At 36.0% G+C, this 21,597-nt stretch overlaps 1 protein-coding gene and 1 long non-coding RNA gene across 4 annotated transcripts in view; one reads left to right on the top strand and one right to left on the bottom strand.

Annotated features, from left to right (window-relative positions):
* WDR36 (WD repeat domain 36) overlaps positions 1–15,016 on the top strand; it is a 38,804-nt gene extending 23,788 nt beyond the window's left edge. Inside the window, exons 17-23 of the mRNA XM_008991713.5 lie at positions 3,073–3,180; positions 4,555–4,652; positions 5,069–5,214; positions 8,198–8,317; positions 8,493–8,574; positions 10,004–10,191; positions 11,359–15,016. Coding sequence (XP_008989961.3) covers positions 3,073–3,180; positions 4,555–4,652; positions 5,069–5,214; positions 8,198–8,317; positions 8,493–8,574; positions 10,004–10,191; positions 11,359–11,508 — 892 coding nt within the window. The 3' untranslated portion in view covers positions 11,509–15,016. The remainder of the gene's footprint in view (positions 1–3,072; positions 3,181–4,554; positions 4,653–5,068; positions 5,215–8,197; positions 8,318–8,492; positions 8,575–10,003; positions 10,192–11,358) is intronic.
* LOC144581412 (uncharacterized) overlaps positions 1–21,597 on the bottom strand; it is a 134,893-nt gene that overhangs the window by 13,317 nt on the left and 99,979 nt on the right. Inside the window, exon 6 of one of the 3 annotated variants that reach the window (XR_013532175.1) lies at positions 18,700–21,138. The exons of 1 other annotated variant lie outside the window; for it this stretch is intronic. This is a non-coding gene — a long non-coding RNA (uncharacterized LOC144581412). Of the gene's footprint in view, positions 1–18,699; positions 21,139–21,597 lie in introns of those variants that run through there. One more of the 3 variants, XR_013532174.1, reaches the window with a different exon arrangement.

Raw genomic sequence — 21,597 nt, 5'->3', positions numbered from 1 at the left:
TGAGTTCTTTGAGGGGTGAGAAATATATAAAATTAAGTAGTCTTCATAGAATTCTTCATTTGTTCTGTTTTACCCCACCCCTGCTTCCTGAGGAGCATTACATGAGAGGAATTGGAATAGAACATTGTTTTCAATTTCTCACTTAGGCAAAAACATCCCTTTGTGCTACTCCTTAAAGATTTCTGTGGAAGATGATTTTAGCACTTTGAAAATAGAACATATGGAAACAGTCTCCATTTGGTCAGAATAATCATCAGAAACAACCTACTGAATGTATATGCAGGGCTCTGATCTTGTAAATCTGATCCCTTAGAATAGGAATTGTATTAATATTCTTTCAGAAGAAATTACAAGGTACCTGGGACTGAACTTATTTTTTTAAGATTAGCATGAAACTGTATGCTAGTTTTAGGTCTGGGATGAGCCTGTGCATTTATGCTTTTATGAACTAATGTGACAGTGTAGAATATGCTGTGTATGTGCAAACCACCTTCCTCAATTTGGTGGTTTTATATAATGGAAGTCCCATCTACCCACACACCACAGCTGTGGAAATGAAGTTACACAATGAAGTTGACAAGATAATTATAGTTTAAGTAAAATAAGTTTGCTCAAGCAGTAAGTTTTCTTCTTAACAGATAGTTCCTAAACACGTTAGGAAGTTTCACTTTACCCTTCACATACGTAAACTTTTGATGAGTAATATTTAGACAAAGGAGCTAGCTTAACATTTGAAATTGCTGTGTTGTAGGTTTAATATTCATCTGTATGTGTTAGGATAATATCTTCATCTCTGGATTGTTTGGATTAAATGGCTCAACATAAATAACTTAACAGTCTATGGCACAGAATAAGTGTTTAGCAAGTGCTTCCCCAATTCCTTTGATTCCCAACAAAAGCGATTCTTGGGCGCTTTCAAAGCAGACTTGAACAGAAATCAGACAGGTTATTGCTCCCTTTCCCATAAAGGACAATTAAATAGCAGTCCTTTTCCTAAACACAGTTTGATGGGTGTGTGTTTGTTTCCAGTGCTTTTATTGTTGTCTTTTCTTGCAGTCATTGTTTAAGGTTTACATTTTTATTGGCTCTTTAAGCAAATTGAGAGGCATTTTACCATGGGTAAGCAACTTAATGCCTCCCACTGGACAGTCTTCATTTACATTTGAGCTGCTCACAGTGTGTCCTATGAATCACCGATGTAGGCATACCCTGGGTGTGTGTAAGCTATTGCCCTGTTTTGTGCTTCAGTTTCAGTAGTGGCTTTACTAGAATGTATATTAGCTAACAGTATGAATTGGGTAGAACTGCTTGGGTGAAAATACTGACCCAATTGCTTTCTGCCTTGAATGAATTTAAAATCTTACTGGACCTCAGTTTTCTGGACTGTGTGGTAAGGACGATCTGCCTTGTGGGGTTTGTGAAGATTAGATTAGTTAGCACGCTCAGGTGCTTAGGATACGTCCTCACACAGAGCACTAAAAAAAACTGTTACTCTTGAAGTAATTTGTATTATTAATGTACATTCTGAACTTAAGTCATTTGTGTGTACCTTCCTAAGGATAATATATTGACTTCAGAATAGCTGTCATTGGGCCAGGTGCGGTGGCTCATGCCACCCAGCACTTTGGGAGTCTGAAGGGGATGGTCAAGAGATTGAGACCATCCTGGTCAACATGGTGAAACCCCGTCTCTACTAAAAATACGAAAATTAGCTGGGCTTGGTGGCGTGCGCCTATAGTCCCAGCTACTCGGGAGGCTGAGGCAGGAGAACTGCTTGAACCCAGGAGGCGGAAGTTGCGGTGAGCCAAGATAGCGCCATTGCACTCCAGCCTGGGTAACAAGAGTGAAACTCCGTCTCAAAAAAAAAAAAAGAATAGCTGTCATTAAAAACCAGTATACTCTGCTTAAAGCTACTCTCACTTTTAGGCAGCCTAAGGAGTCTTTCCAGCAGGATTCAGATGAGTATAGGCCTTTCTCTTTGTTTCTTAAATAGACCTCTTTTCACTTTTTGCTCCCACCATCCTGGTTATCTTTGTTGCTTGTTAGATGATTACTACATATTCTTACCATTCTCTCTGTTCAAATATATTCTGCATTCTGATGGCAAATTTTCTATGAAAGTGGAAGATTATGCCACTATCTCCTCTTAAGTGGTTAATGACTTTCCATCAATTATAAGATTAAAACAAACTCAGCTGTTTCGTATATAAAACATTGTATGCAGCCTTATGCTTATGCTTATGCTTAATGGTCCTACAAAACTGCACTCCTCACTATACACAGTTGTAGTTTCCCTTGCCTTATCCACCACATTTCTCTTAGCCAGGAAATGCTTTCTCTACTAGACATCAATATCCATTGAAATCCTGTCCATTTGTAACGCTCCCCTCAAACACAAGTGTTCTCTGTGAAGCCCATTCTGAGTCCTCTACCTGGTGGTGGTTACTCTCCCTTTCACCCCAACTTGTAAACCGCTTCAAGATTTTAAACCTATGGGACAGGTTTCCATAAATTGCTTTATGGCTCTAGAGACTGAATTTTCATGTGTTTCACGTATAGCATGACTACTTATTTGAAAAACAGGTGCAGTTACTCAAAAGGTTTTTTTTAATTACCATTGTTATTTACATCCATTTTGTTATATTACTTTCTCCTTTAGCCTAAGCTTTTCATTACTTTCACTGAAGTAGCAAAAAATACAGAATACTAATAATTAGATTTATTTTAAATGTTATGTCTTTAGAACTGTCCCCAAGTCAATCTACCAAAATGTAGTATTCCAGAAAAGCAGATTTCCTCCTCTTTTCTCCCTTTTGTTGAAACTGCTTCTCCAGTTAGTTGGTCTAGTTAATGCTGTGTCTTTCTCATTAAGTGAGATTATTTTCATATAGTAACTTAGTTAACAAAGCTGTTTATTAGTGGAGACTTTCTGATTGATACTGGTGATTAAAAAAACACCAACACACATTTTCTGCATCTCTTATCCCTTGTCCTTTTAGCAAAAATATTTTTGTGAATTATATCCTTTTTGGTAGAGTTCAAATAATTTTAATGTGTCAATTATTTCTGTAGCCTGATAGACTGCTTTTTGTTGGACTCGGCTCCTCTGAATGTTTCTATGTCTCCTACTGGAGACTTTCTGGCAACTTCCCATGTGGACCACCTTGGAATTTATCTGTGGTAAGTTCTTTCATACAGTGCTGTTTTGGGATAATGAAGATTGTATTGTCAGAGAGTTATAGTTGCTAAAGTGGTCATTAAATGGAAATGTCACAAGTTAACATAAATACTTAATTCACTATAAGTCTGTGATTGATTCAACATCTGCTTGATAATGTAGACTGCTTTGCTTAAGTATATATTCTAAACCAAATGATTGATTTTTATCTGTTATCATATTTGGCTTTTATTTGCAGAAAAAATAAGGAAGTTTTAAAAATTTAGCAAAAAGGAGTCCTCAGCGAGGCCATGGTTTTCCTGCCAGTGTCCCACTACTACTTTATGACCTTGTCCAGTCACTTCTGAATTTCAGCCTACTTTGTCTATAAAAAAAGGCACAAGTATAAGTAGAATACTTTCTGAGATTTATTCTAGTTGCATGACTTTCCATAACCATGTAAAGATCCTTATATGATCTTCAAATTCTCTTATGATGAACTCGTAAGGGATTATGATTGCTTGTAATAAATAGAACATCACCTGTGTTTAGAAAAAATTTTGTCTCCTATACATCTTCTTTTAACTGTTATTGTTGGGTAAAAGAAGAAATCGATTGTAAAAAAAGATTTAATTATAAAATGCTATAATTATATTTGAAGATACAAAGCAATTTTAATATATAATAGAAATAGACCCTGTTCACCTTAATTTGTAAAATGGAGTATCTCCTAGAGTCCATGAGTCTACAACAATTTAGAAAATAATAGTAGCTATGAGACCTCACAGCAGGAGTATGGCCTTTCTCTATAAAGTACTGCTATTAATTACTCAAAACCTGAGATTCTCAATTTTTATTTTCTATTCCAGCTTCATAAAGTGTGGGGAAAAAAAAACCTGTCCCCTACTTTGGGACAGGTATCTACATCTTCATTAGTCATCCATGGCCAGGATGCAGACTGAGTAGCAGAAATATGGCTACTTAGAGGGATATTCTAGAGAAGGGGAATCTATGATCTTTCAGCAACTGCAAGAATATGCTCAACACAGTCACGCTCTGACTTACTCTCTGAGTTCATTTTTCCTTCTGTTACAGTATCCTTAAATAAAGGTTGATATATGTCAAAACAATATATGAAAGTTATTTTGCCTTATAAAAGTATTATCTGCTACTGGTCTGTCTTTAATACTATGTCAGGAAAGAGACTCAATAATTTACATAGCTTTATTATTTATAATGGCATCTGTGACATAAATCAAGGCATTTTTAGATTGATACTGTCTATCTTTGAGGTCTTTAACTAATAGAAGTCTTTAGTCAAATTCAAGACTGTAGAGTGTTTCCCTGAAGGAACTTTTTATAATTTTTTAGATATTGCTTATGTTTTGTTTTCTCAGGTCCAATATTTCTCTGTATTCAGTTGTTTCATTACGGCCACTTCCTACAGATTATGTCCCTTCAGTAGTAATGCTTCCTGGTACTTGCCAAACCCAAGGTAATCACACAATTGCGAAGTAATTTTTGAGGTGTAATATTGTAAACCTAATATAGGAGATACTGCTACCAAAGGCAAACTTTAGTGCATTCAACCAAAGTGTTTTTTAACTGATATAAAAAAGACTTTGAATGACTTTGTGAATTTATGCAGAAATATAATTGATGTGGCATTGATAATATATCAAATAGCATACCAGTGAAGAAGGTGTTTGGGGGCTAGTGATGGGAGTTGTAGTTAATATGAGAAAATAAGGAAAAGACAGGGATAAGGAAATGAAATAAATGAACAGTTTACAAGGCTGCATTGAGTGAACATGTTGTGAAACACAGATGAATTTGAAATGAATTAAGTTGCTTTGATATGGTAAAAATCTCATTTTGGGTTAATTTGTTTTACCTGAACATTTTTTAAAGATGTAGAAGTATCAGAAGAAACAGTAGAACCAAGTGATGAAATGATAGAGTATGATTCACCAGAACAGTTGGATGAGCAATTGGTGACTCTTTCACTTCTTCCTGAATCACGATGGAAAAACCTTCTTAATCTTGATGTTATTAAGGTAATACTATAGTACACTTAATTAATGCACTTAATAGACCCTAAGCATGCATCCAGAAGCATTTTTATGTGTTTTGTTTTTTTTTTTTTTTGAGACAGAGTTTCGCTCTTGTTACCCAGGCCGGAGTGCAATGGCGCGATCTCAGCTCACCGCATCCTCCGCCTCCTGGGTTCAGGCAATTCTCCTGCCTCAGCCTCCTGAGTACCTGGGATTACAGGCACATACCACCATGCCCAGCTAATTTTTTGTATTTTTAGTAGAGACGGGGTTTCAACATGTTGACCAGGATGGTCTCGATGTCTTGACCTCGTGATCCACCCGCCTCGGCCTCCCAAAGTGCTGGGATTACAGGCTTGAGCCACTGCGCCCAGCCCACATTTTTATGTTTTTAAGCAGAGAGAACTTCCCCTACTTTGAGGGCATTAGGAGGAACCGTTAATATATAAGATAACAGTGACGATTCCATTTAATCAAGTATTATTTAATATGGTGTGATTTTCACAAGATATTCATATTTATGTCAACTTTGAGAAACTCAGCAGACATTTGGATGTGGCAAAAGTTCAGCCTGTACAGTTATTGGAAACTAATCCTTTAAAATCCAGCCTAAGAAATCACTTTTATATAAGTTTCTAAAACAAGCAGGAACAAGAAATAGCTATTATAATGTATTTCTACTGGTAGGCATTTGAGGACCAGAGAAATTTCACTAGGTTTTCATTTTATTAAGTTAACCCCTTTATTTCACACCATGCCCTATCTTACACCATACTCTGTCAGCTACTAAAAGATTTTTAGAACTTGCTGTAACCAGATACATAAGTTAACATGAACTAGGTACTAAATAATATACCTGAAGAGTATGGTGGTGAAGAAAAATCCTGGCCCCTATGTCCTTGAGGAATTTATCATTATGCATGAAAAATGGACAACTATAGATCAGTATTTTTTTAGAGTATGTTTTATGACCCTCACTAGTGAGTAACAAAAACTACCAAAAGGAAATAGAGTGAAAAATTTCAGGTTACCTTTCGATCCTGAATGCAAGTATTGTTTGGTTAAACTTGAGTTGGTTAGACATACACGTACACTAGATCCACTAGGTGACTTGAGTCACAGTATGGGCTCTGGTAAAAAGTTTAAGGAACACTAACATAAGTAACTAACAAGATGTAACTGTCCTTGTAACTAATAACACAAGAAAAGAAATGCATGTCTTAAATAAGGAAAGAGAAGTTTTCACATTACATTTCCTCACAGAAGTTAAAATTGCTTTTTACTGCTAACTTCTTGAAGATTAGTCATCTGTATAAAGGTGTGCTGTTTAGAAGCATGGCGTCGAATCTCTTCATCATGGTGTCCACACTGTCAGTTTTGAAGGGAGTACTTTATGAAATAGTTCAAATGCAAGGCATTAAACTGTACAAGTAGAATACTGTGAGGGGAGCAATTAGAATAATGCTCAATTAATTGAGCTGAGTTTTTGGGCTACTGTGGTCCTCACTGAGATGCAGTTCGCACTACATAAAATCTTGTATCAAAACATGAGTGGATTATCTTTTATGAAAGGAATATGCTAAAACCTCTAATATTTTTATTTTCTATTAAATAAGAATGTACCAAGATAATGGTTTATATTTGTCCTGTGGGTAACTTCAATTTTTGCTTTTCTTCGTGAGATTAGATAATTTTCAGGGCACTATGAAGTTCCTCCAAAGCCTTATGGTTTTAACAAATCAGTGACTGTCTCGTTTCTAACTCAAGAATGGTGAGCTAGAATGGTAACTGTGACTCCTTACAGTCTCCATCATCCTAAAGGGCTCTACACTACAGTTGGTAGTGCTTTGTCCTGTGTTCACATAATCATTTTCTTCTATGCCATGGCTGCAGAGCTCCTAAAGAATAGAAGAATAATGTGAGGTGAAATTGTGAGACTTCTTTTTCAGGCACTTTACCATAGAAAGGCTCTTTTATCAAATATTCCTGAGAGGCAGGGTGCGGTGGTACATGCCTGTGATCCCACCACTTTGGGAGGCTGAAGCAGGTGGATCATTTGAGGTCAGGAGTTTGAGACCAGCCTGGCCAACATGGTGAAACCTTGTCTCTACCAAAAATATAAAACCTTGTCTCTACCAAAAATATAAAAAAACATTGCTAGGCATGTTGGTACATGCCTGTAATTCCAGCTGCTCAGGAGGCTGAGGCAGGAGAATTGCTTGAACCCTGGAGGCGGAGATTGCAGTGAGCTCACTGCACTCCAGCCTGGGCAATGGAGTGGAACTCCGTCTCTAAAGGAAAATGTTCCTGAGATACTGGTACGTAGCAGTGTACTCACCAAAACAAAATTCTTTCAGTGGAAGTTGCAATGGAGTTTTTCCTCATATAATTTTACTAGCATTTGAAATATTTACAAACCAGCAATCATGTTTTCTTGCATTTTAAAAGCACAGAGTACTAAGGAAAAATTAAAATTCCAATGAATAGAAGAATTAGAGCTATACTTTGCAAGAAGATTATCAAATTATGTATAATGTCAGTCTGCTTGTGGCTCCAAAGTTCTTTTGGAGAAAAGTAATTTGAGAAACTCTTTTCTATTAAGAATTTATGTAAATTTTGCTTTCCATCCTGTTTTATGAAAGAGTCTGTACTCAATACAAAAAGAAGTTTTTTTAAGTATTCACGTAAATCTTCATATTTTAGGAAGATTAGCTATGTTCGTCTTAGAGTTTTTCCTGGGCCCTTGGTAGAATTTCTCCTGTGTCACTTTTTTTCAGTCTGTCAGCAAGGGTGCAAGAGATCTGCACTGGAAATTCCAGGTTAAGGTTAGCTCTGGGTATTCGTCAGAAGACATTGTATTTTAACTTTCTATGGGTTTCATTCCTCTTTTACTTTTTGCTATTTGTTTTAAATTTATTATAAATTAAATATTAGAAATTGTTGGCAGGATAATTGCTATTTTTCTTTCTCATTTTCTCTTAATTAGAAAAAGAATAAACCAAGGGAACCACCCAAAGTACCCAGATCAGCACCATTTTTCATTCCAACAATTCCTGGCCTTGTACCCAGATATGCTGCACCTGAACAAAATAATGATCCTCAGCAGGTAAAAAACAAATTAGAACATTCTAAGTATATGAGTGTATGTGTTTTGTGCACTTTTTTACCAAGACCTAGTTTTACAGATACAGGGTTAATGATAGCTTTTAATTACAAACTGTACATTTTTGGATGTTACTTGTATTATTTGAATAATGTGTATTTATTTGTTTTTGTTTAAGTCTAAAGTGGTAAATCTTGGAGTTTTGGCTCAAAAATCAGATTTCTGCTTGAAACTTGAAGAAGGACTGGTAAATAATAAATGTAAGTTGAATTATAAAATATTTTAACAAATATCTTCAGCTTATTTTACTTTATATGAGAAGAAATTGAAAGAAGTATTATCAGAGTTCTCAGTAGTTAAGAGAAGATAGTGAAAATTAAAATGATTGAAATTTTGGTTTTAATTTCAAGTAATTTTAGCTTTTATATTAAATAAGTTCACTAAACTTAAATGGTATTAATATTAAAAAAAATCTGTTGAAGATTTTTCGTATATCTAATATATTTTTTGCCATTTGGAGATGGACACATTTATTGACTACATTTATAAGAAGAAGATCCTTTTTGATGTGAATTAAGTGTAAAAGTTTGGTATGTCATTTTTGTATCAAAATATGCAAGCCTTTTGTTTTTATTTATAATTTGTAATACAGCAGACTGCTTAGCTGATTTCATATATTTGCAAATTATTCTATTAAAAGGAAAATGTTTTAATCTACCTCTTTTGTTAATATATTTAAATTTTGAAGGCTACAATCTGTAGCTAATAGTGATTAGCCATAAGAACTGTAATCACTTAAAAAATCATGGTCACTCTTCTGATAATTTTAACTTATCCTCTTGTTTTGATTCAAATGCTTTTGTTTTCATACCAAGATCACTTGAGTCCACATTAGCAAAAGTCAAAGAATGATACTAATGAGCCTTTGTAAATGACTTCTTAATGTTTATGGGGAGACAAAGAAATAAAAACACTGTGTTTAATATATACTGAAGGATCTAAAATTGATCAGACTTTTGTCACTGGTGATGTTCTTTTTCAGAAAGCTAAAGCATAGTCATTGCAATTCTCATATTAAGTGACTCATAAAAATAGCTGTAAGTGTATTGAGTATGTTTTCCTAGGGTGCATATGAAACGACACTTCTAGGGAGAAGAAGTAGGTTTGGGCTGGTTAAGAATAAGGGTGGGGTCTTTCTCCGATTTTATATATTTCTGTGTTGTTAGTATTAAATTTCCTAATGATTATGTACTTTTATAACTTTATAACAATAAAACAGAAAAATAAATTATTATACCTCATCAGATTCCCACTGTTAACCACTATTAATATTTTTGCTTGTATCTTTATATCCTTCTTATATTAGGATACACTGAGAGAGATATGAGCATTTTTAAATTTTAAATTGTCTGTTGTGAGGCATTAGATTCTCTTTAATAGGAAAAAAGGTTAAATTACACAAAAAAGTATTTTAAATACTTTCTTTTTTATTGCTGTCATCATTTGTACTGATTTTCAATTATTTTGAATTTCATTCTACTACATAATATGAAAAAAATTAATTAACAGGAAGAATTTCCCATGCCATTTAAGTATATCCTCTTTGGGGTATGGAAGGAAAACTGTAGTTTTCTATGTTAAATGATTACAATAAAATCATAACTGGACTCTTTTTAAAATTTAATGCAGATGACATGGCTCTCAACCTTTTGAAAGAATTAGGCCCATCAGGAATTGAAACAGAGCTGCGAAGCTTGTCTCCTGATTGTGGTGGGTCTATAGAAGTCATGCAGAGCTTCTTGAAAATGATTGGGATGATGCTGGATAGAAAGCGTGATTTCGAGTTAGCCCAGGCATACCTTGCATTGTTTCTAAAGGTAAGTCTAATGTCAGCTGGTACCGCCCAGCTTGTTCCTCTGTGGCAGTGCTAATAGAACTTTCTGCAAAGATGGGTATGTTCTATATCCACCCTTTCCAGTATTGTAGCCACTTGCCACATGTAGCTACTGAATATTTGAAATGTAGACAATGTGATCAAGAAACTGAATCTTTAATTTTATGCAGTTTTAATGAATTTAAATTTAAATACCCACATGTGGCTATTGACTACCACATTGGGCAGCTGAACGGTACAGCTTGGTAGTCTTGTTTTCCTTTTTTACTCAACTGCACAACAATTTTGACTTTACCCCCTGACTTGATGCTGTCTGCTTGAACCAATGTGCTGAGCAATTAACTTTTCTTTTTTCAGTGGTTAGTTACATTTTGGAAGTTTTTTTGTGATTGCGAATAGAAAAATCGGGTTTTGTTTGTTTGTTTTACTACTGAAATCAAAATATTTACTTCTATCCTTGGTAAAGGAGTTTTGATCATTTGACAATAAGAGAGTTATTTTAAGATTAATATAGTGGAGAACTCATATTTTGAGGGTCTGCTTTAGTGGTATAATGTGTTGAAGGAGGTAGATGATGCCAATTTTCGATGATAATAGATTTGATTTTTATCCCATTCATACCTAAAATAAATTCAGTTGACCTAATTATTTAAAAGTTAGATATTTAGGAAGTGACATGTAGGATTAAAATACAGAAATGCCACAAATTGTCTCTAAATCTTTTTCCAAAGTTGCTAAGTGTTAGTTCCCAAATATGAATTTACTGAAATTTTAAAAGATAAAGGACCCTGTCTGCCCTTTATTACAAAGGGGTATATTGAGAGGAAAAACATACAGCAATGTGGAAATGTGAATTTAGTGTTAGAACTAGGACCTTGTTTCTGGATCTGTATCAGAACTGTCTTTAGATGGAGAAGAGTGATGACCACTTTAATTCTACCCAGAGAAGCGATAGTACCATAAAGGAGCTTATAATAAAAGAAATGTTTGATAGAGGAAGGGAAAGTGGGAGATAGGAATAAACCAACACTTAAGAAAAAAGTATTCAGATAATGTCTTATGTGGTTCCTTTTGTAGAAAAATTGAATCCAGATTAGTTAAAATTTTAATTGTCTTAAATGTTAAACCGTCATATTTTTTTTTATTGCAGTTGCATCTTAAAATGCTTCCTTCAGAGCCAATACTCCTAGAAGAAATAACAAATTTGTCATCCCAGGTAGAAGAAAACTGGATCCATTTGCAATCACTCTTCAATCAAAGCATGTGTATTTTAAATTATCTCAAAAGTGCTTTGTTATGAAAATAAATTTGTGACCAAACAAATCAAAGACTTAGATATTAAATAGGTTCAATTGAACTCATTTCTTATTTTCCAAGTGTCAATGTGAAAAGAAAATAAGGGCTAGCACTCATGACTGGTCAGTAAATCTCCACTTTAAATGCTGAATATTTATTGAAGTAAAATCACACATGCCGTCTAGGCATGGATAATGCCTGTAATTCCAGCACTTGGGGAGGCCAAAGTGGGAGGATTGCTTGAGACCAGCCTGGACAACATAGCAAGCAAGATCCCATCTCTACAAAAAAGTTTAAAAAAATAAATTATACCTACCTTTTGTTTTGAAGACTTAAAGAATCTGCTCAAATGATTTATTTTCTGAGTCTCTTCACATTAACTTTTATATGATTTTTTTAAAAATTATTAACTGCTTACGTTTTTTGAGTATCTATCTCATATAAGAGATGCTGCATGTTCACTGTGGAGTACTGCTGAATTAAATTGAAAATGTCAGCTCTAGTGCTTTCTCCATTGTAACATACTGAAAGGAAGTAGTTCATGGATCAGAAATGTGGGAGGCCCTTCCTTGCCCAAGGCAAATTGCTATAGACATTTAAACTGATGACAAGGATAGGTAAGGGAAATTCCAAATTCGATTGGAAGTTGGGCTTCAGAGGTTTTCCTTCCTCACTGATGACCTTTTTATTTGGAAACTGCTGAATACACTTTTCTTTCATAACCATTCTGAAACCAGGTAGCCCTGGAGTTTTCTTTTTTTTCTCATCATCATTTAGGTTTTTTTTATGGCTCAAGACTTTTGCAATACATGAATTAAAAATTAACAGTTCTTTAAAGCACAGTGATCTTAGTTTATACATTCAAAAGTTGGGTCTTTCATGAAATGCAGTGGATTGAATACAAACACCAATAGCATCTTGTTCAGATAAGAGAGTTTTAGGGAATAATCTCCAGAAGAAGCAAAAGGTATTTACCGGTGATACCTTTAATGTTCATGTTTTTATTTAATGACATAAGGTAAAAATTAGTAAACTACTAAGGAAATAAACCGATCTGGTTATTTTACTGAATTTCAGGGATTTTTTAGAAATGTGTATTGACTTATTAAAGCCACTGATGGAAATGCTGATAATGACTTAAGTTCTTACTTAAAAAACTATTATTTTCCTCTTTGCTAAATACTATATTCTAAATTGGAATATGGCAAAATTCTAATATATAACTATACCTAGTAAAGATTGTAAATCACTAAAACAAAATGATAAGCGCTATGAACTGAAATTGTATTGCTTATACAAATCATGAACCAAATTTTCTTCTCTTTTTAAAGTGAGCATATAGACTTTAGTGTATTGCTATCAGAGATATATTTAGGTAGTATTACATCATCATTTTGGCAGGTAATCTTTTAGACTTTTCATGTACTGTTTCCATCAAGGGCAGGAAAGAAATACAAAATATAATTTTATTTGTCTGTATTTTCCTTAAAAATATATCAATCTGTGCATGCTGTTTTATCTTTAAATTTTTAAATTACAAATGTAATATATGACTACATTTTGGTTGTGTACTTTTTTGAAAACCATCTTCAGTCCCAATACCCTCTGTAGAAGTAAGTTACTAACTCTCCTAGATCTTGTTTTAGACTGTTTTTATGAATGTTTAAGAATGTGTATATATTATCTGCAGCCACAGGAAATGTATACTTGTGATTTTTACGAACATATAGGTATATGATTCTACAGCTTGCTGTTTCTACTCGGAAGTTTTTTATTTTTGTACATTCACATTTACCTAATCTCTTTTGCAGTGTCCAACAGTCTATTTTGCCTGATAGACACTTGAGGAAGTTTTCCTTCTTTTTTCTTCCTTTATAATTACAAACAATGCTGGAAGGAACATCATTCTACATGAGCCCTTTTTATACATACATGGATTTCTCTAGAGTGTATGCTTAGGATTTCAATTTCAGGCTGGAGTATAAGCATTTTCAATTTGAAGAGATACTTCCATATGGCTTCCAGAATGGCTGGATCAAGTTATAGTTCCCCTCAGCAACAAATGAGAATCTGCTTCCCCACATAATTAACGAAACTTGCTATTAGATTTTTGTAATGTTTATTAATCTAATTAAAAAATTATTTTTGTTTTAAATCAAATTTCTCACTAGTGAGGATGGACATATTTTTGTATGTTTATTTTAGAACATATAAACATTTGTGAATTGTCTTTTTCCTCTACTGCTCATTTTTCTATTGAATGATTTGTCCTTTTATCTCACAGATTTGTTAGGAGTTCTCTTGTATTTTCTGTGTTAATCTTTTATGCCTGTTGCCAGTGTTTTCTCCTCTTAGCCATTTGGCTTTAATTTTACATGGTGTCTTTTTAAATAAATGTTTCATATTTGTGTACAATCAAATTGATTAATTTCATGACTTTTACTCCAAGATATAAAGCAAATTATTATTTTTTGAGACAGAGTCTTGCACTGTAGCCCAGGCTGGAGTTCTGTGGCCTCGGCTCACTGCAACCTCTGCCTCCCGGGTTCAAGCAATTCTCCCTCAGCCTCCCGAGTAGCTGGGATCACAGGCACGTACCACCATGCCTGGCTAATTTTTGTATTTTTAGTAGGGACAGCGTTTCTCACCTTGTTTGTTAGGCTGTTCTGAAATTCCTGACCTCGTGATCCACCCGCCTAAGCCTCCCAAAGTGCTGGGATTACAGTTGTGAGCCATTGCGCCTGGCCAAAGCAAATTATTTTCTAAGACATTTACAATATATATCTTCCTATGTTTACATGTGTTCATTTCACATTTCACATTTATCATGTTTTCCTCTATGACATGATTCTGTGTGAGTAATGTGTAGATCTTTATCTAGAATTGATTTTTGTGAAGAGTGAAACAGAGTGCTGACTCCAATGTCTGTTCAAAACTCATTTATTGAAAAGTCCACTCTTAATGTCTGATTTGAAATGTTACTTCATTATGTGTTAAATTTTTTCATTAAGCTATTTGATATTCCTAATAATGCATTACTTTGATTATAGTTTGGTATGTTTTCAGATTTGGGGCAAAGCCTTCCTAAAGTTTTATAAAAATTTGTTGACTTCTGGTTAGCATATCTCTTGAAGTTTTGATACAGATTGCACCACATTTACAGGACTGATTTGGAGAGACCTGTAATATTGAGTACAGTCCTCCCTTGGTATCCAGTTACAGGACTCCTCTGGATACCAAAATCCGAGCAGGTCCCACATATGCATATGAAAAGTCAGCCCTTGTATTTGAGGGTTTTTCATCCCTCAAATACCATATGTTTTATTTGCGTTTGGTTGAAAAAAAATTTGTATATAAGTGAACCTTCGCATTTCAAACCCGTGTTGTTCAGGACCACCTGTATTTCCCTTCAAGAACAATGAATATCTTCATTAAATCATCTTTTGTGGGAGAGCTCTTGTTTTCATGGATTTTCATATATATAAAATAAACACTTTTTGACATTCTGGGAATTTTGTTACTATAAGGAAATTTCATTTTCTAATACATATTTTATTTGGTTGTTGCTGCTTGTGGTAAAATGATTTGATTTTTATATTCCAATCTCAACTGCCGAACACTTTGTCAATACAGTCTCACTAGAAAATCCAAAAGAATTTTATCTTCTGCAATTGATGAGACTTTATTTCCTAGCCAGTATTTGTGTACTTGAAATTTTTGTGCATTAGAAAGTTTTATACTTTAAATATATGCCCTTTTTAAAGATAAAAGCACTGAGGATAGAAAATATGTAGACTGATTGAAATACATATTTTGTATTGTATGAAAATAAATATAATTTAAAAGCTGTTATAATCCCCCAAACATTTTAAGCCTTGAGAGAGATGTGACTTTGATCTCAGTCACATATGGCTACTTCTTTTTCTTAGATTACAGATCAACTCACTTTCTTATTTTGCTTGTTCTATGCAGTGACTAGAGATAATTAAATGATTTCAAGAACAAAAAAACCTCTTGCCTTTTTAATGACCTTGTTATAGATCAATTTCCCCTTTATTATCCTGCTTTGCTTAGACCAGATGTCAGAAAACCTACAAGTATTTCACCCTCTTATGAAAAATGCTAAATGTACCCTCTCCCGAAAACCTATGACCAATTAAATTCCTATAAGTATTTCCCAACCTTGTATGAATAATGTTACAATCCTGCTAAAAGAAACTCCTCTGTCTCTGCCTATATAAATGAAACCTTAACTTCTCTACTTTAGAATACTGACTCTTTGGAGTTGGTGTTTCCAGGTGAGCTATCCTTAAACTTCGTACATTTATAAACTCTCTTTAAATTAGATTCATACCCTTTTGATTATTTTAGGTTCACATAAACAGCTTGTTAAAAAATTTGGGAAGGCCATAGTTTTGCACCGAGCTTTCTGCGCTGGGTTGCAGCAGACCAGACCAAACTATAATGAAGTCACTCATGCTAAATGCCACATAATCAAACAAACTTCAGTGAAGCAGGTAGATTACAAAACCATTGTTACCTCCGAAAACAGGAGATTTCAGTGTACCTGAGTCAGCACAATAAGGTGATTTTCTTCTACTTTAACCCTTACAAAAAAGTAACCTGATGTTAACATTTTTTCTCTAGTGTTCGATTTCCTTGTTCTCATCTTAATAAAATTCCCTGTTCTGCTATTGTCCAGTGGGAGTTCTCATTCTACTTTATAGAATGAAGGGCTTCCCTGATGAATGGTGAATAAAAGCCAATTAAATTTATAACTGTTGTAATTTTGTTTTCTGACAAGCTAAATGAGCATTAAATAGTCAAAGTGCCCAGGGAGAGCCCGGTCATTGAGACAAGATTTTACTAATGAGTTTGCCTGCAAAGCTGATGTTAATATTTTTAAAATTATATTTTCTATCATGTTACTTAGGACTCTTGACTGCAAATTATTATCTTTAAACAGGAAGGGGAATTTAAGAATCCAGGAATACTGGATTATCTAATAAGGGTTAGGTCACTTTGTTTTCAGGAATTTTTTGTAACCTGTGACACAGAAATGCAAGAAGTACTCTTTGAATTCTGCTTTTCTTTGCAGAGTGCTTCATTCCTTTGATTGTATTTTTCCTCTGCAACCAGTACCTGCCAAAGGCAGTCAACAATCCACTTGATGTGCAGTCTCTTCCTAGAGTTTGAGACTGTGCACTGGTGACTAAAAACCCTCCCATCTGGGTCCTAAGTGTTCCCCTCATTTATCACACTTCCCTTTCTTTTCATCTGGAGAAAGAGGAATCCCTTTGTTTTCTTTTTATAAGCTTTTCACTATCCTCCAGGGACAAAAAAGCTTTGCTCACCCCCACCTTCCTGTCTTCATCTCTCTCATAACTCTGTTATGCTAAAGTGAATATTATGTTTTTAGAGGATGGAAAGCTATCATGTCACTGAAAAATCCCATTTTTGAATTTTTTGAATGATATATTATGTGTATTTGCATAATATTTTACCTTACAGCCCTGCAAAAAAAAAGCAGTCTCCTTTTGAGAAAGTTGCCTCAATCTCAGAAAAGGTGATACGTTTGGAAAGGCAAAGGAACAAGACCACATCAGGTTTTAAAGAATTCTTCTTATACATTTTTGGTCATTATTAGTCTTATTTGTGCTCTGCAGACTCTTGTTTTCTGATGTTAATAGTTTGAGATCCTGAAACTCTCAAGCCAAAATTGTTTCCAAGAGTAATATCACTGATTGAGATATAAATTTAATACAATATAAAGCATATACCTTGCAGTCCTTCCCCCTTAAGACTACGCCATGGACTTACTGCAAGGGAAAGGGAGCAGTGATATTAGAGAAGGTAACAAACAGTATAGGCCAGTGGTTCTCAAAGTGTGGTTCCCCAATTAGCAATATCAACATCACCTGGGAACTTAGAAATGCAGGCCCCACTACAGAACTACTGAAATAAGAAGTCCGTGGGTAGGGGCTAGCAATATGTGTTTTAACAAATCTTGCTGGTGATTTAATATAACTGAACTTAGAACTGGAGAAGGGAAAAAAGGCTATGAGGCATAAAATTCTCATCTGTGATCCCTCTTCATTCTAGGAAGAAACCTAAGGAGGGAAAGTGAGGAAAAGGGTTGAAGATAGAATTTGTAGACCTTGGCCCCAGATCTAGAAGTAAAAGGCGAAGAGGGAATGGAGGATTCATAGGAGAAATCACTGGGTACATTAAGTAGAACTCCGGAGATGTGGGGCTAAGTTCTGACTCCCCTGGAGGAGACTGACTCACGGGGCCTCTGTCCTGACATATGGTAGCCATAGTCAATGGGTGTGACTTAGGCAGAAAGAAGTAACAGTGACAGCTCACAGTTTCCATGATTGTGGGTGACACTGGGAGGGCTCTGGAGGTTTCCACCTGCTCCCTGAGGGGAATGAGTGAGGCAGCTGGGGGTAGAATGCCAGTAGGCCTGCTGGGGCAGAGTGTGGCTGCTCCACCGTGTGGCCCAGGGCCCAGTTGGAAGATGGCAGAGACTCAGGGCACAGGCTAGGTGGGACCATGGCCCTGGTGGAGGGAGATGAGAAAGAAGAGAGTGTGGCAACTCAGAAGGCACTCACACGTCGTGAACCTTACTTTGTGAGGAAAGAAACAGACATGGCAGGGAATTTGAACATAAAATCTCAAAAGTATTATCCAAAAGAGCCTAAGCTAATGTGAAAGAGACTAAGATATTTTTTAATTGGTACTTTTGTTCCCCATCCTAAATCTAGTAATATGAGGGCTCGTGGTGAGATTTAATCAGTCGGATATATAAAATAAAGAATTCTGTAGGGATCTTTTTTCCGGTGTTGGTGTACAATATGCTGAATTTTCCAATTCCAATTATGCTAATTTCCAATTCTAGCTGAATCTACTGAATGTCTCTGAAAAGATCCATAAAATATTCAAAACTTAGTTTTATCTCTATTTTGCTAAGATGATTTATTGACACTGCAGACATGTAGATAACAATCGTTTACTGTTCTCTGAAAATATAAAAATTCCATAAATCTTTGCAAACAATTTTTAAAAATTTAGCAATATTGTTTATTGCTACCACAGCCAAGAATGAATATTTCAAAGCCAGGGTTTTGGTTTTGTTTTGCTACCCTTTTTTTTTCTCCACTATCTCTAGCTAAATTCCAGCCTTTACTATTAATTTATTTTTTCTCATTTGAACTTTCGCAGAATGATGTCTGCCTCAGAAATCTGGCCCTGTTTCCTCACTCCTGGCCACACCCTATTCTCTAGAGTAAAATATGATGCAAGCCCAGTGGGTGACGGAATGGTGAGTTAGTGAGTTATCGAAGCCTGGACTCATGCTGCCATGTGGATTTAATTTCCATGAAGCATCATATACCCAAAAAGGAGCACGTACCTGACATCTTCCCCATCCAGCTCACAGTGCTGTGATCATTCCTTTTTCCTTCCTTCAATTATTAATTTATTCATTCTATCTTCAACAAATACTTAGCTCTGATCCTGTCTCAGATGCTGTTCTATTGTCTTGAGATAGTTTAGAAAACAAAGCATATAAAAATCCCTGTCCTTCTGAAGCTTGTATTTTAGCTCATTATTCTTTTATATTATTTCGCTTAGCCTTTTGCCTTGCTCTCTTTTAGAACCAAGATAAAGAGTATGTTTCTAAGCCTTCACACTCTGCAAAGAGTGACTGCTAGGAGTTTCTCCCCCTTTTTTTTTTTGAAACAGTCTCAGTCCATCACCAGGCACCAGGCGCGATCTCAGCTCACTGCACCCTCCGCCTCCCGGGTTGAAGCAATTCTCCTGCCTCAGCCTCCCGAGTAGCTGGGACTACAGGCCTGCACCACCATGCCCAGCTAATTTTTGTATTTTTAGTAGAGACGGGGTTTCACCATGTTGGCCAGGATGGTCTTGATCTCTTGACCTCATGATCTGCCCGCCTCGGCCTCCCAAAGTGCTGGGATTACAGGCTTGAGCCACCGCGCCCAGCCGAGTTTCTCCCTTTGTTTCAAAGTGTGGCACACATGGCTGTGTGTGTGTGTGCGCGTGCGCGCGTGCCAGCGCGCATGTACCGGAATTCCCGAGTAACCTCAAAATACACATAGATAACCTGAAGGGAAGAAAGTACAATATGAATAAATGTCTGCATGCTGCTTCACTACCATTTTATAACATTTTATAACAAAGGGTTTGGTAACTTAGAAAAGCTGTGCATATGAAGAGATAAAACAATTAAGGAGGAAAAAAACTATTTTTTTTTCCTTGGAAGACACCATGTCTCCACTCTCTGGCTGATAATTGATGGCCAGGCTTAGGGAAGCAGAGACTAGGAATCAGCCTTGCAGTTTGTCAGACGTGGTTCCTGGAGCCGAGGGCCATCCCCCAGGGGGCTAGGTGCAGTTTTAGCTCTTGGCACACTGTGTGGAAAGGTGGAGGCAGGGGGCAGAGATGAATTGTTCATCTCTGTTGCTGTGGTAACAAGGAGGTGAAGTGAAGGTACTTTGAAAATATGGGATACAACAGGTAAGGAAAAAGGTGTATGTGGAACTGTGTGTTTCTCTCAACCCATTCCATTCCCTTTTCTCAGTGGTTCATTCAATAATCCTGTATGGGGTATTGCAGGACAGAGATCCCAAGGCATATAAGACAAGGTCCCTGACCCCCAAGTACAGGAGATGAGCCTTGTAGGAGGAGAGGCAGCACACATCCGCCTTCTTGGAGCCAGGGGAGGCTGCACAAAGAGGATAGCTGCCATTGATCTTGAACAGAGGGAGTGGGAGGGGCATGGTATTGCAGAGAGAGACAGGACAGCATTCAGAGATGGGGGCCATGAGAAAGGCAATAGAAAGTCAGGGGTGTCCAAAATCATGTCAGCTGCTACCTCTGGGAATATGTGGGGGTCTATGGTCCTGGACCTGGGCACAAAGGAGACTTTTTTCTGCAATGTTTTGTGTATTTTTAAATTAAGATAAAATATCAACAAATATTGATTCTGGGTGTTGCTGCCTATATATTTTTATGCACTTCATATTTAATTTAGTTTTTTTAACTGTATTTTACTTTTTACTTTTTTTGTTTAGCTTTTCAAATAAAATGTATGTATACATCTCTAACCATCCATCCATCCATCCATCCATCCATCCATCCATCTACTTCGTGGATATGTCTTGTGTGGCTGGCCAGATCTTATTTCCTCTGCAAGGTGGCTTTTGGAAGTTACAATTGTGTTTGTCACCCAAGTCACCGGACCTTTCCCAAAACTCCAGGCCACCACTTGACCTAACCACACTCTTTTGTATGCAAGTCCCTGACATTGGGTCTTTATGAGGCGTGAATGGTCTCTAGGTCAGCACTGAGCCCTGTTTCTTTCTCTCTGTGCTCAGCTGGAATGAATTTGGAGGCAGAAGACCCGAGGGAGTTGCTATGAGTCACGTTGCTTGGCTGAGCCAGAAACTTCTCCAGGAAGTGGTGGGAAGGGTGACTCTTGGCAGAAGAAATCCTCATTTCAATGGTGTGGTACCTGCCTGAGATTTCCCAGAAAGCATGAAGAATATCAGGGCGGAGAGTTTCACTCTTTCAACAACAAATAGAAATAATCCACTTGATTCCACACGAACTAAATGTTGAAGAAAAGCATAATCTTACATTAGTTTATCTCTTTTCCCTTTACCAGAGCTCAAAGATAGAAATTATCATTTTCTTCCTGCTGATAAAGGACAATCAAGCAGCAAATAGACCATACCGTGTGTCACTTGAAACAAGTTTTATCTATAAACAAAATACTAACCCTTAAAAATATTATTCTTTTATGAAACATAAGGCCTTTTTTTTTTCTCATAGCCTTGGTTGTAGCAAACCTCCTAAATAAATAGCACTGCCCAGAGGCACTTAGGGTAAATTTAGATCATGCAGGACCGCGTCTGTCACTGTTTGCCTGCATCTCCAATGCCCTTGATGGTTGGTTTCCTCCTCTTGTGCCAGTGTGGAAGTTTCATTCTGCCATCAGCTAACCTTCCAAATTTACTATAGAGCCCATTTAAATTTTGTGCACACAAATGTTCCATAAATACCTAAT

This window comes from Callithrix jacchus, chromosome 2, assembly GCF_049354715.1.
Source record: "Callithrix jacchus isolate 240 chromosome 2, calJac240_pri, whole genome shotgun sequence".
Taxonomy (NCBI): domain Eukaryota; kingdom Metazoa; phylum Chordata; class Mammalia; order Primates; family Cebidae; genus Callithrix; species Callithrix jacchus.
The sequence above is the reverse complement of the archived record's forward strand: the minus strand, read 5'-3'. Positions and strand labels throughout refer to the sequence as shown.